The 14528-nt window shown below is 35.3% G+C and overlaps 1 protein-coding gene across 1 annotated transcript in view; it reads left to right on the forward strand.

Moving 5' to 3' along the window:
• Positions 1-12194, forward strand: part of LOC113235810 (F-box/LRR-repeat protein 4) — a 44739-nt gene extending 32545 nt beyond the window's left edge. The window contains exons 8-13 of the mRNA XM_026471716.1: positions 1933-2042; positions 6195-6350; positions 7041-7206; positions 8459-8644; positions 9760-9829; positions 11767-12194. Of these exons, the coding sequence (XP_026327501.1) occupies positions 1933-2042; positions 6195-6350; positions 7041-7206; positions 8459-8644; positions 9760-9829; positions 11767-11877 (799 nt within the window). The 3' untranslated portion in view covers positions 11878-12194. The remainder of the gene's footprint in view (positions 1-1932; positions 2043-6194; positions 6351-7040; positions 7207-8458; positions 8645-9759; positions 9830-11766) is intronic.
• The last annotated feature ends 2334 nt before the right edge of the window (positions 12195-14528 follow it).

The following is a 14528-nucleotide window of genomic DNA, read 5'->3' on the forward strand; positions in this document are numbered from 1 at the left end:
GAATAAATGATATTAAATAGTGTTAAATAGGTAATTAACTTTGTGTCACGACTTTTGAATATTCGAACATAAATAATCAATTTACTTGTAAACTTGAATTAGGGAACTCTACTGCTACAATAAAATAAGTCATTGAACAATAAAATACCGTAGCATCTCAAGTTTAGTAAAAAAATCTCATTATCGTTTGTAAAATACCTTATGTTGCTACCCAGGCATAGGTATGTGATATTACTTAGGTACAAGTACATATTTTTAAGAGAATACATTTACTAATAATATAATATTGTTGCTACGTCGATCAGACGGACGCGAGTACTGTGTGTATAGATAGGCCAACACTTGTTGGAGACTTTTTCATATTTCATTTTCATTGATGCTCAGATGAATAATACGTTAGTTTTTTAATTAAAATGTTTTAATATGATGAATTCATTACTTATCCTAAGGATCATGGTGTTTCGAAACATATATATTGTCTTCAAAATTTTCCACAAAGCTCTCTTTTGAAATTTTTTGAGACGCGTACTTTTTTAACTTTATAATTTAACAAGGAATTGTCAAACCACGACTCTCAGGGTCGTATTCCAGAACTCTACTCAATGCTCAAATCAGGACTTGAGTATTATTTCAAGCACCGGAAATACGACCCTAATGGCAAGGACTTTAGTGCTTTAAATCATACTCAAGTCCTGACTTGAACATTGAGTAGAGTTCTGGAATACGACCCTACGATATAGTTTCCATATGAGAAATTTGTCACAGATTTTATGTTTTATTTCTAGATGTAATTACTAAAAAGTATCGCTAAGGCAAATGATATGCAATACTTAATTAGTTAGTAGTAGGAACATAACATTTTATACCAATAATAATTTTATGTTGAATATCATGATGTTTTTATTAACATGATATAATTTTTTTTTGTGAAAATACTCCACTAAAGATCGAACAAACACTCTCAACTGAACTACGGAACAAGTTATAGACCGAGTAGCTCAGTTAGGAGAGCGATAGCCCCGATATGGCGTGATCGCTGCTTCGAGTCCAGCCCGATGAAGGGATTTTTCTTTGTATTTGTTCGTTATTTGTATCAATAATAACGATATTTTAGTTTTATACCGTCATTAAAATATCATGCACTCCCGGATACGCAGTTCGAGCACCTTGCGTTTTTGTTTTTAAAAGATTAGAATACAGAAATATTATTACCATCCAAGAAAAACCCCCAGTTTTACAAATTAACTTTTTCAACAAGGACGCTTTCTAAACGACGCGTTTAGAGTGTATTTGTTTGATTGATCAGATTGCATAATAGTTTTTGATCAATCAAACATTGTTCAAGCTTAGGCTTAGGGCATTTATACAGAAAATGTTAAATTGTGTGTCCGGGAGTATATTTTGTCAACACATACTCTCTGTATAACTTTTATGATACCTTGTATTCCTTGATAATATGTGAATTTGAATTTTATGACATAAAATCATACCATATGGGTAAATTTTTTGGTTAGTTCTCTATCTAATTTCGTTTGGCAATTTTCATTATTGAAGTTATTAAGTATATTATCGTGAAATATTAAATAATATTTCAGGTTACCACACTCGAATATTAAGGAAAACAACATGATAATATCCTGGAATATTTAAATAATAAAAAATTGGCACCGCAATTAGGTAGAGAAAACTAACCTGAAAATTGCGATCTAAAATCTCGATAGTGTCAGGACCGACATTGTAATCAATAAAATCTGTTTGTGTACAATAAACCTTGTGTCTGGCCGCATAGTTTCGGAATTTTTTATATAAAACATTCAGTAGACGAACCAATAGCGGTGCCCGAAAACAAACACTTTTCTATTCAGGAAACAATGAATAACAATTGAACACGGTTACAGAAAAATAACATGCATTATGTAATTGAATTTGCAGTTTCCTCAAAGACAGCGGGGCGGAGTTAACACATCTGCGGATGAATTGTTGCAAATTCGTCGACAACTCCGTGCTAAGAGCCGTCGTTGACACCTCCGCTTATTTACAAGGTTGGTTGCTAATTATTCGTAGCCTAGTTGTCCAAAGATTTTATTTGCGTTTATAATATGACCCTTTTTTTGGATATTATCATTGCAATCTATTTATAAATAAATTTGCAAATAAAAAGGTGGTGAATAAAACATAGTAAGAAATTACTGCTAAACCATTTCTCAACTGTGTGGGCGCCATCGAATTAGAATCCTGTCGTATCGCTGCAATGGCGCGACTGTGGAGCGGCAGCTGCTAAACAGTAAACTAATTTTTTTTTTTACTAAGTATAGTTTACTAATTGTGACTGTAAATGTGGCGCTGCAACTGCGCTTCCAAATATTGTATGAAAATTAGTAGTAGCGCTGCTGCAGCGCTGCTGCAGCGCTGCTGCAGCGCCATTAAGCTTCTATAAGCGTCCCATTTGAACGCGCCTGTTCGGCGGTGTATTTTCGATGTTCCCCATCATAAACCTTTTCCCGTTAGACGCACTTCATCGTGTGGAGTTGCGATAATAAACATTAATAATAGTGAGTGAATTAACTCCAACGATGATATTTTATAATTGATTTGTGGATTTTAAATAATGTATCTTAAAAGTTGATACTAGCTCAGCTCGAATTAAAATTTTTCCCCTACTGAATCGGTTTTATTGCGCGGGTCGAGCGGCGGGCACACTGGCTTTATTTCAGAATCTATTTTTTTTACAAACGAAATTAAAGTAATTTGAAAAATGTATCTCGTATACTATACGTGTTTTATTTCGTTCAGTTGATATAAAAGAAGTAATTACTATATGTAAAGTACCTTTTCAATACAGAGGTTTTCTTGTAAAATTTCGAGGTAAGTTTGTGTTTCTTTTTCTCGTTTACTCTTAATTAGTGGTAATGTAAAAAATAATAATTGTTTCGTTGTGCTTAATTTTTTTTTACTATTGAAAGATATACGACGCAGTCGAAATGCATTTCGTGTAACCACACCTTACAGTTTTATCCTATTGTTATCAGTATATGATGACGCATTTAAATTTCTCGGGCTGACCATCGCCATCGATAAGCATCTAAATTGGAAGGAACATATCGATCAAATATGTGCAAAACTAAATAGATTTGTTTACGCTCTCCGAAGGTTAAGGCAAACCGTCTCTCAGGAAGCTGCACTAACGGCCTATCACGGCTACGTTTCATCTGTGCTTAGTTACGGTATCGTATTATGGGGCAACTCAGTAGCTCTAGAAAAAGCCTTCAAGGTGCAGAAGAAGTGTATTCGGGCGATCTGCGGAGCGTGGTCAAATGATAGTTGTAAACCTTTGTTCCAAAACTTAAACATACTGCCTTTGCCATGCATGTACATTAAGGATATATGTATATTCGTAAAGAATCACCCTCAACATTATAAAACGCACGGTCAAATCACTCAAAGACAAACAAGACGTAAAATTATGCACCAATTATTTAAACCTCGCTGCCATAAAGGAATATATGAGAATAACTCGTTCAACATGTCTATACAAATATTTAATCATTTACCATGGGATATTAAGTTACTACAAGGACCTAAATTTAAATCACAATTGACAAAATGGCTTTTGACACATTGCTTTTATAGTAATAAGCAATATTTAGATTGTGCTACAAGTAATGGTCATTAATATAAATTGACATATTTTTAATAAGTTTTTAAAGTATGTAGTAATAATAGAGACCTGTTTAAATTTTATAATATTTGCACACCTGCTTGCAGGTTGAGTACACTGCACTATTCAAAATCAAGATCTGTAATACTGTATTCTGGCAAATAAATATATTCTATTCTATTCTATTCTATTAAAAGTGTAAACACAGTTCAATTCGTGGTTTTAGAAGCAAGGCCGTGCATACCACGTCTTAGCAGCTATTTTTAGTCGAAAACATAATCTATGCTTAGATTAATGGTTCTGGGGCTTACTACATTTTTGCAGTTAAGCTAGCTTATACAAATCAAATAGTCGGAAGGCCTTTTTGATTGAAATTGGTAATCGTTGTCCAAAGCCATTTGCAAGAATAAACAGTATCCTCAATTAATAGAATGCAATGAAATTATTAATTTCATTGTATTCGTTTTATCAATGTCACAATATAACAATTTTCGTTTTAATGTCAAGTTATAATTATGATCGTCATAATAGATAACACGTTTATTCAGCACAAATACAAACAGAAACAAAACATTTACAATCACTTCGCAGAGTATAACATAAAAGCACATAGAACATATTAATTTTATACACATTTATATAAAACACATACTGCGAGAAAAACAAAGAAATACTATAGGAACTGATAAAATTTTAATGTACCTATGACTACAGTTTGTGCTGAAATGGCCCTGACTCAGCAAAAATACTGTAGACCGAGAGAAGTTAAACAGTGCTGGTTTTCTGCCAGTACCATATGGTGAGCGATCGCAGCCCAATAAGCCATGCCACCAACAGTGCATCACACGCAAATAATAATAATAATAATAATAATAATCTTTATTTCTCTCTTACAACGTTATCCCAAAAATAAGTAATTTACATTATGGTCTTCCTTTGTTCGACTGACAGCGAAGTAAGCAAAATTAGACAGTACTGCGATGACATTACAATTTAAATTCAACGTTTTAGCTTTTTCATATTCCTTGACATGTCACTACGTTTAAATAGGTTGACTTGGGACATTTTTTTCGTGGTTTTTGTATTACACCCGTCGTCCATTTATTTGTTAGTCAATACAAATAGTACATAATTTGGAGATTTTTGTGGAAAATGTCACTTTATGTGATTTATCCTTTAAGCAGACGATATATAGGTACGGAAATTCTTATTTTCAGATTTACCGGTATCAAACTCATCGATTAAGGAAATATCAATGCTGCGAGACGTATCTTTTCAGACAAAAGAATAATATAAACAATAATAATGAACATTAAGCTGTGTAACTAAAAAATATAAATAAACAATTACAATTTTCATTTCAATTTCAAGTTATAATTGTGATCGTCACTAATATAAACAATAACAATAAATGTTAAGTAGTAATATTAAAAAAATATAAAAAAACACAAAGTACAACGATGTTAAATGAAAATAAAATAAAAATTTATTCGACTGAAATTCCTGCACACAATAGAATTAATTAATTATCCAATGAAAGGAATTTTAGTCGGAAGTTTTACGCCTACTTGGTTTTTCTTTGTATAAATCGAATCTACGTAGCAATAAGGCTAGTGTCAAATGCTACGTCTATTTCAAATAATGCTTATTTATTATTTATACAAAGATCGAATGAAAAGATAAATTCTAGAAAATTAAAGTATTATATGTATACTATTCGAATGTCTTGAAATACTATTTAATATTTCACGATAATATTTTCGATAAGAGACTGGAATACATAAATAATAAAAATTGACAAAAAAATTACGTAGAGAAAACTAACCTGGAAATTACCCAAATCTGTTTATGGACGACATGCCTTTCTTTCTGATTGCCTTCATGACCGAACGGTTACCGTGCTGGTCTGCCACGCAGAGGTCGCAGGTTCGACTCCTGCGCCTGAAGTAAATGTAGAAATAAATGTAGGCCATACAAATATTTCTCTATTTGTATGGCCTACATTTATTTATCTCGTGAGTTTGGGTGTAATTTGTCGTTCTCTATATCTGTGGTTATGAATGTGTGCGTTATTTATTTATTTATTTACTCTTCAAGTGCAATATAGGGCAATTTAACCTTCAAATACATTTTATAGACACAAAATTTTATATATTTACACATACATTTTATATAGGTATTTTTAGTTATAAAATAAAGGTATAATCGTCATATAATTATCTTTAGTGATTCTGTTTTTTGTCATTAATGGAGCGTTTTAGTAGCAGTAGAGCTCCATGTGAAAGAGTTCGACCAGAAAGTAGTCGTACCTATTTCTGCTACCAAGCAGTAATGTGTTTATTACTGCGTTCCCGTTTTCAAGTGTAAGGGTACTGGGGAAATTACAGGCACATGGAACTTGTCAACTTATGTCGCAGGGTGAGGGGTGCAGTGGCAGTGCCCCAAACATCTTTGCGATTTAAAGCTCTGAGTGGAACTGCGCGCACGACTTGTTGAATTTAGCCCAGGCTATGAAGTTACTCTTATTTGTTTTCAGAACTTTGCCTCCGTTCTGTAGTCGGAATATCTGACTGGGGCTGCCTTGCAACATTGACCAGGCTGAAGCGGCTTGACCTGTATCGAACTGATATTACTACCATGGCGACAGTCGCTGTAGTGAGGGCAAACCCCGGTTTGCAGCATCTTAATGTCGGTACGCACTTTGGTTTGTTTTTTTTTGCACGAAGCAAAAGTACGTCATCTGTGTTCTCCGAAAACTACATTTTGGCACTTGTGGCGCTTAACATCAGATAAGATTATGGCGGAGCGTGTGTCTATTTTATATATTTTAGAATAATATGCAACACGTCCACACCTATTTATTACTTGGTCTCAAACTGGGAATTTCCTCTATATGAGTACCAGGTCAACGAAATTAACTGCTCAGAACACCCAGATCAGAATCAATTTGGAAAAGTTCATTTCCCAAATTTATCCTATCGGTAATCGAACTTGAGATCTCTTCATCCTGCGCCTACATTGCAAACTGTTAGGCCACCGAGTCGTATATTAATAAAAATTTTGGCCATTCTTTATTAATTCGTATAAGGCTGCTACTAGACGGACTGTCGACGGATAGTCGACTCTGACATAAAAGAGTAAAGGCTCATTCACACTACACCGTGCCGGGTCCGGGCCGACACCGTGCAGTGTCGTTTCCACCGTGTGCCGGCCGGTTTTTTTTCTGTTATTTTCCATTTTTCTCTTGAGTGATAAGGTTGTGTTATTAATCAACTGAACTGTATTCAGAAAATTTATGGTTTCCCTAAGCTCAGTGTTACATTTTTTAAACTGATTGTCAGACCTAGTACGTTAAGATATATAAATTGTTGCTACTCCTCAGGTTCTTGTAAGATGATCTCAGCAATGGACGACGTGGCGATAGCTCTTGGCTCAAACTGCTCTGATCTCGTCTCTGTGGACTTCTGGAAGTCATACTCTCTTACTCCTAACGGCATTCGCGCGCTAGGCAACTGCCGGAAGTTACAAGAACTTGATGTTGGTTGGTGGTAAGTTCAATCAATCATTTTTTTTTCTATTTGTCGGCTATAATATGCTGTAGATATATAAGATACTGAAGGTTCTTATTTTAAATAAATCCAACTTTTTTACCATAGTTGCAAATATGTTAGTAGCTATATAGCTTCTTGTGAAAGAGTTCGTCCAGGGATATCTGCCGTTAAGCAGAAATGTGAACATTACTGCGTTCCGGTTTTGAAGGGTAATGGTGCTGGTGAAATTACAGGCACATGGGACTTGTCAACTTATATCTCAGGGTGACAGGCACAGTGCCAGTGCCCTTAAGATCTTTGCGATTAAAAGCTCTAGGTGGCTCTGCAACTGTTATGGGTAGGCATCGCGCTAACCACTAGAAGTATGGGTAGGCATCGCGCTAACCACTAACTAGAACGCGTACGACTTGTTTGTCCGGTCTCTTGGTATTATAAAAAAAGTATGTTATTCTTTATGCTGCTGATGTAAGTAGTAGTAGAACTTCTTGTGAAAGAGTACGTCCAGGGGAGTACTACCACCTTACTTATTTCTGCAATTAAACAGAAATCTGAACATTACGTGCGTCCCGTTTTTGTAGGGTAAGGGTGCTGGTGAAATTACAGGGATATGAGATTTGTCAATTTATGTCTCCGAGTGACGGGTGCACACTGGCAATGCCCTTCAGATTTATGCGATTTAAAGCTCTGAGTGGCGCTGCAAATGCTACGGACAGGCGTGTCGCTTACAACCAGGCGCACCACTCGTTTGTCCCGTCACTTCATATCATTGAAATAACTTTAAATTTTGTAAATTCCCCTGTTAACATTGTTCTGTGTGATTAATGATTATATAACTAGCAATAACATAAGATTGAAATTTTTGATTTGATTTAATATTTGTGTGCAGCTTAATATCGTCAATGTTTTGTAGAAAACATAAGCGACGTTTTAGAACTTAAACTTAATTAAAACACAACATATAAATTTTAAAACTGTTATTAAAACCTAAGACATGCTCCCCTGAATAATCTCGAAAATGTCCCTAACGCCCTTTCTAAAAAAAAAACACTGACGATAGCATTGGTGCTTTCATTACCTTTGTAAGAGTGCCAAATATTAACAACCATTGTCAAATAAAATCACAGAGTAAGAAGAAGATACAATAAAATAATATCAACTCTTGGACGATGTTGTCAACATGTTTTCCCTCATGGTACAACTAAGTAGCTATTGTATAAAGAATGTTTTAAAAAGGAAATGGTAATTGTAGTCTCCAAGCGGGCGGTTCGGGCGAGTGGTTGGCGTGGCTGGCGGGCGGTGATCTCAGGAAGCTGTTCCTCGGCGCGCTGCGCGGCGTGTGCGACCGCGACCTGCGCGCGCTGCTACCCAGGGTGCCGCGGCTGGCGCAACTCGACCTGCTGGGAGTCAGGGCTGTCACGCCCGACATTTGTGACGCGTGAGTTATTTCTCTGTTCTCTGTTCATTCACATGCGTAAGTTAGATAGATACATGAAGACTTTATTCACTTCCATGACAACTTATTTACTTAGATCAACTAAAACGGACACTATAATTACTATATTAAACCACTTGAAAATAATAACAAATTTTAACAACAAAAGGAACTTGCGATTTTAGATAAAACTAATTACACTATCCGATTTCCGAAACTTTTTTCGGAAAGTCATGGCAAATCATGGTAAATGCCGTTGCCCACGACGTATTCTGCCTGGACCCTGTTAAGTTAACTTTTGTTTTTTAACCGACTTAGAAAAATAATCGTAATTAGATCGTATTTTTTTATGTGTATGTTAAGCGATTATTCCGACATTTGTGAATAGATTTCAGTGATTCTTTTTTTCTTGGAAAGGGGGCACCTCAGTAGTGATCCCATTCAAATTTGATCCCATTAAATATTCCACCTTCAAGGGTGGCAAATTAGGGGATAATTCCGATTTATTGGATTTTACCCACTTTCCGTTACCCAATTTCAATAAAACTTCGCAAATAGATGTAATTCTACAAACTTTTGAGAACAGTTTTTTAATACATAAAAGTAATAATTATTAATACAGCCAGTTTGAGATTTATTAGAAATATTGAAGTACTTTAACCCGAAATAGTAATATAATTATAATAATTTCTTTATTTCTACAAATTACAGAAGTACTGCGTACTGACTACAAAACTTCATATTGTAATGGTGGCACTTCTCATGGCTGTTTGTATTTGCGTATTTGATACATTTGGCAAACAATCACCATGTGTAGACAAAGTATTTGTCTTGTTTGCTTATTCGACAAATACACTAATGCAAATAGAGCAAACACCAATTTCGCCTTTCTGCGAGCTGGTCGGTTTTTCGGACGCACATCAAAGTAGGCAAATTCTCAAGTATACCGTCCACTACGGTCATATTAATTTTAATTCCTTATTTGGTTTATAGTTTATCATATCCGCATGTTTGTCTGTACGTCAAATATTTTTCCAAGTACATCAACACCCAATAATTAATTGTAATTTAAATTATTTTAGTATATTTTCTGTATATATATATTTTTTTTTACACAGTATTCTCGCGGAATGCCAAGAGCTCAGGCTCTTAGATGTCAGCTTTTGTGATCAGATTCAAGAATCACAGGTAAGTTACCATTAGTCAAAACGCGTTTTAAAAAGAAGGATGGCGAAAGCTGACCCAAAATCAAGGAAGTGCCGTTCATGGACTTTGCTAGCATAATTTTAAGTTTTAGTAGAGGCCTAGGTATTGATATATTTTTGTATATTTCTAGAAGTCGGGAATAAAGAAATTGCAAATACATTGTTATTTTACAATAGATGCAAGAACACAATGCTATTGATTCAGTTCTACCGTAGATTAGGTAACGTTCTTGTACGCACGTCTCATTTTAAGCATGATTGAATGTTTACCTACATAAAGAATTGGTTATTTTAGTACACACATAAAATATTAAACCTTTATAATACGTAATCAAATAATCAATTAAACAGTAACATAAAGCAAAAAATAGAACACAATGTGACGGAAAATGTTTAGACAATATTTAAATGAGAGATAAAAAAGTTAGCAAAGGAACGTTTTGATGAGAGGCCTCTTGTCAATGTCCATGTCATATTGAGATTGAGACAGTGTGACCATTTGTTGCAGTTTTCTGCCATTTGGGCAGATTTAATTTTTATTCATTTTTATTGCGTCAGAATATGTTAAATTGTATTAAATGAAGCAGACTTTGGCAGATTTGAGAATATTCAGCAAGTTCTTTATTATTTTTGAGAACAAACTGAAAACTTGTTTCCTACTACTACGAACAACCATCTGAAGTGAAATACAGGACAATGTTATAACATAAGCTATATCAACTTTATAACCCCAGCTTCTAGAGGCTGTACTCAATTAGCTTTTTTGATGCTTTGATAATGAATAACAAGTGTTGATAGACCTCTTTAATGCACGTCGTTAAAAACACTGAGTCACAAGATACACGTGATGTCGCCATCCTTCTTTTAAATACCTCAAACAGTTCTTCGTACTCTGTCTTGTCTAACTTCTACATAGTCAACTTTTATACACATAAGGCGTCTTAACCAATTTTCGGACTAGGCTTACTAAAACAATATCATAAACACGAGAGGACTGCTCATCTTCATACTATAGATCGTAATCCGTGAAAATGGTCAAAATTGAATAGAATAGAATATACATTTATTGCAACGCCACAACACATAGATACAAATCACCTACTTAGACAAGCACAACAAAATAAAAAGACGTAATGAACAAAATTAAAATATAAAAAAAAAAAAATTAAATACCCGACTACTCTTCATACTTTTAGTAGCAGAAGAGCTATTTTTGCCACTAAGCAGTAATGTGAGCATTACTGCGTTCCGGTTTCAAAGGGTGGTGTTGAAATTACAGGCACATGGGACTTGTCAACCTATGTCTCAGGGTGACAGGCGCAGTGGCAGTGCCCTTCAGATTTTTGCGATTTAAAGCTCGGAGTGGCACTGCAACACTTATGGCCAGGCGTGTAGAGCTTACCATCAGGCTCACGACTTCTCTGTCCCGTCCATTATTGGTTCATGGTAATAATAATAAGATTGCCAGAACAACATATCAATTACCCGGTTTTATTTATTATGTATTTGTACCTCTTGGCATAATAAATCCACACGTGACCATGCGTCAAAGTGCTTTTATCATAATATTATGAAAGTCATAAAAATAATACGTATTAAGTACATGAAACAATTTGAAATTATGTAGCATTCTTATTTAAGCGTAAAAAAGTCATCGACTAATTTCGTTTGTAGAACTTTAAAATAATTCACAGTTTGTAGACATGACTTTTTTAGAAACGAAACGTAACGTCCTTTCTAACATTTTTCACATTTGCTGGATTTTTAAAGTATTGGGTTTTATTGTTGCGAGACCGGTACGATAAGCAGCAGGTCTATTTGGTTTATCGTGCCTATTCCCGCGTTTCACTATGGTCTCCCTCCATCCGTACGCAGCTGGAATTAATACTGTAAAGTTGATACAGTTGTTTTCATTTTCAGGTGCTAGAATGGCGTGAACAGTACCCACACGTGAGCATAAAGCGATCATTCCAGTCGGCCAACCTCAACACTGCTCCAAACGCACTGTTCCTCGCTCCTAGCTTAGAATAAAAACTTGACAATGTTTCATGTTCTCATGTACATATATATTTCGACACATTTTTGTATAACGTACTGAACTTTGAAGTACATGTACCGTCAATGAAACTTTAGAATTTTTACAGCGGCCTAAAATAACTTATATACACATGTATGTACAAATAGGTACAATTATACCTAGTGATCGATTTGAGACTTTGACGATTATTCTTTTGAATGATCTAAAAATTGATTATAGATTTCTACGTTATATTTAACTATCCAGCTATAAATCTTAATTGATTATTACTAATTACGGATGTCTTGTTTTTCTTATCTTATCGATGGCATACACTACAAGGGTGGTTACACACAACGACTTTTAGTAGCGAAGCAAACGCGTTCATGAAATGCGCTATTGCGTCGCTTAACTTGCTGTTTATAGGCGATTGCATCGATAAAAAGGCGGGATTGCATCGATGCAATCGCTTGTAAATCACAAGTGTAGCGATGCAATTGCGTGTTTGCATCGCTGTTCAAAATCGCGCGCGTGTGTAAAGGCGCGTGTTCACGCTAAGAAATTCGACGTGTCTGCTACAGAAAAGATGAGAATGGTCTTGTACACGACAAAAACTTTGTCGGATCTAGCCACGGAAACTGTAGTTGTCGTTTTACTGCCGACTGTGGGAAGAAATATGTTGTTGTATATGTTGACCACTAAGCAACACCTGTCCACGCTCATTGACGTTCGTTTACTGACAATACACCTCACCCCGCCCCATACAATAGCTGCAGAGCGCGTAGTGTCGGGGGTGGACAAGATTTTTCTTGTCCGGCGCCGAGGCAGTGTACACTATTCGTGTATAGTAACGACACGAATTCTTTCATAGACCCGACGTTTTTTCTTAGCGTGGACACGCGCCCTAAAGGGACGTAAGGGACTCGCCATTTGTGGCCCAGGTAGCGCCAGACGTACAGGAAAGAAATGGTACGTCGTGCCTTCGTGACTTCTTATTACTTTACAGACATATCATAACGGTTCCGCGCTACCTGGGTTGACAGCCCATCGCGATAAGAAAGCTGTAATTACTGATAATCATTTACTGAATAACTAAGTAGGTTTTAATATCTTTAGTGATTTCCGAACCAAATGTAAACACTAGACCAAATTGAGTATCGTTAAAGCGTTTTACCGCGGTACAAAATGACAACTAAAATTTCGTAGTAACAAGACAGTGATCGAAATAGTTAGGGTACATTATCTAAATTTCAAGGAACAGAAACGGAAAGTGGAGACTACCTTGCGACAACATTTTTTTGTCCCGTATGTTTTCGGGATTTCGGGAAATCACTTAAGAGGAAGCAGAGGAAAAATTCCTAATCTTCGATTTGATTTTAAAGGGGTATATCTTTAAAGTTAAAAATAAAATATTGTATGAGTAACTACACGATATATTCAAGCATAGACATTAATCAGAAACATAAAACAATAAAGTTTCCTCGATAGATAAAAATCACGAAATGACCTCTAATTTTCAAATTTTTTCGATTCATCCTCGAAATGCTACAAGTTATTAGGACAAAAATTAGATAATTAATTACATTTATGCATGATCGACAACTGTCACTACGGATTTTTTTTAATCCCTTTAGTTTTAGAGTTATTCCGCTAAAACGAATTTGGTACTTTTAATGCGCAAAATTCAACATCTCCTGTCGCATGTCACGCGAACTTCAGGCATATATTTGTTTCACAAATTTGGGCGGAGCCAACGTCAAACTTTTTTGGCATAAGAGCTCTTAAGTACATGAAAATCATGTACTTATGACTACACGAAGAATCGATGCGATTGTGTTCGTATTGTTCCGAATGTTTATAAATAACAGTAAGTTTGGAATGCGTATCTTAACAATTCCGACAAAAAAATATACTTACTTCATACGTAGGAATATTTTTTGTCGGAATTTTCCTAAATACTCTGAAAAGTTTGTGGTTGCATCAACTAGTTGCAAAGTTTAGATAAATATAATCTACCTATATACGAGTGTGTACGTTATTATTATATCCCAAATAACGTCTATTTTTAATGTACTTAAGAGAGTATTATCAAGCATTCAGACGAAATTTGTGTAGTCCAATGGTACGCCGCTTTTCGTATACAGCAAATTTCCCAAATTTTCCCAATGTTCCCAAAATTCTTGGCTCACCGCCCACTTGGGCAAGATAAAAAAAATTTCAACGTCCACCACCACAAAAATTATTGAAAACACATTATTTTATATTAACTTAACACAAAAAATCACAAGGAAAACAAAATGAGTGTAGTTTATATAGATCACTCAGGTTTTTTTTCAAATGCGGTAACACCCCCGGACAGCATCAACTCCCCCAAATTGCTTCCGCCCCCTAACACTCTTCAGCACCCACTGGGTGCTAGTCCTAGTCCTGAAGAAGAGCGGTAGGGACCACTTTGGGAAACAATGGTATACAGTACGTCCCCAAAGCAGAGGTGATTTAAACGACGGTAATATCGTACACAGTATGTTTCCTCGAAGTTACTAATTAGATACTCCTTAACATTTCGAAACAGGAATAAACGCGTTTACATACGAATAGGTATTTTTTACAATAATTTTTGTAATGTTAGTACAATGCAACGCGAAAGTTTAAAAGTATATATAGA

This window comes from Hyposmocoma kahamanoa, unplaced genomic scaffold, assembly GCF_003589595.1.
Source record: "Hyposmocoma kahamanoa isolate Upper Pololo Valley unplaced genomic scaffold, ASM358959v1 88, whole genome shotgun sequence".
In the NCBI taxonomy this organism is placed as follows: domain Eukaryota; kingdom Metazoa; phylum Arthropoda; class Insecta; order Lepidoptera; family Cosmopterigidae; genus Hyposmocoma; species Hyposmocoma kahamanoa.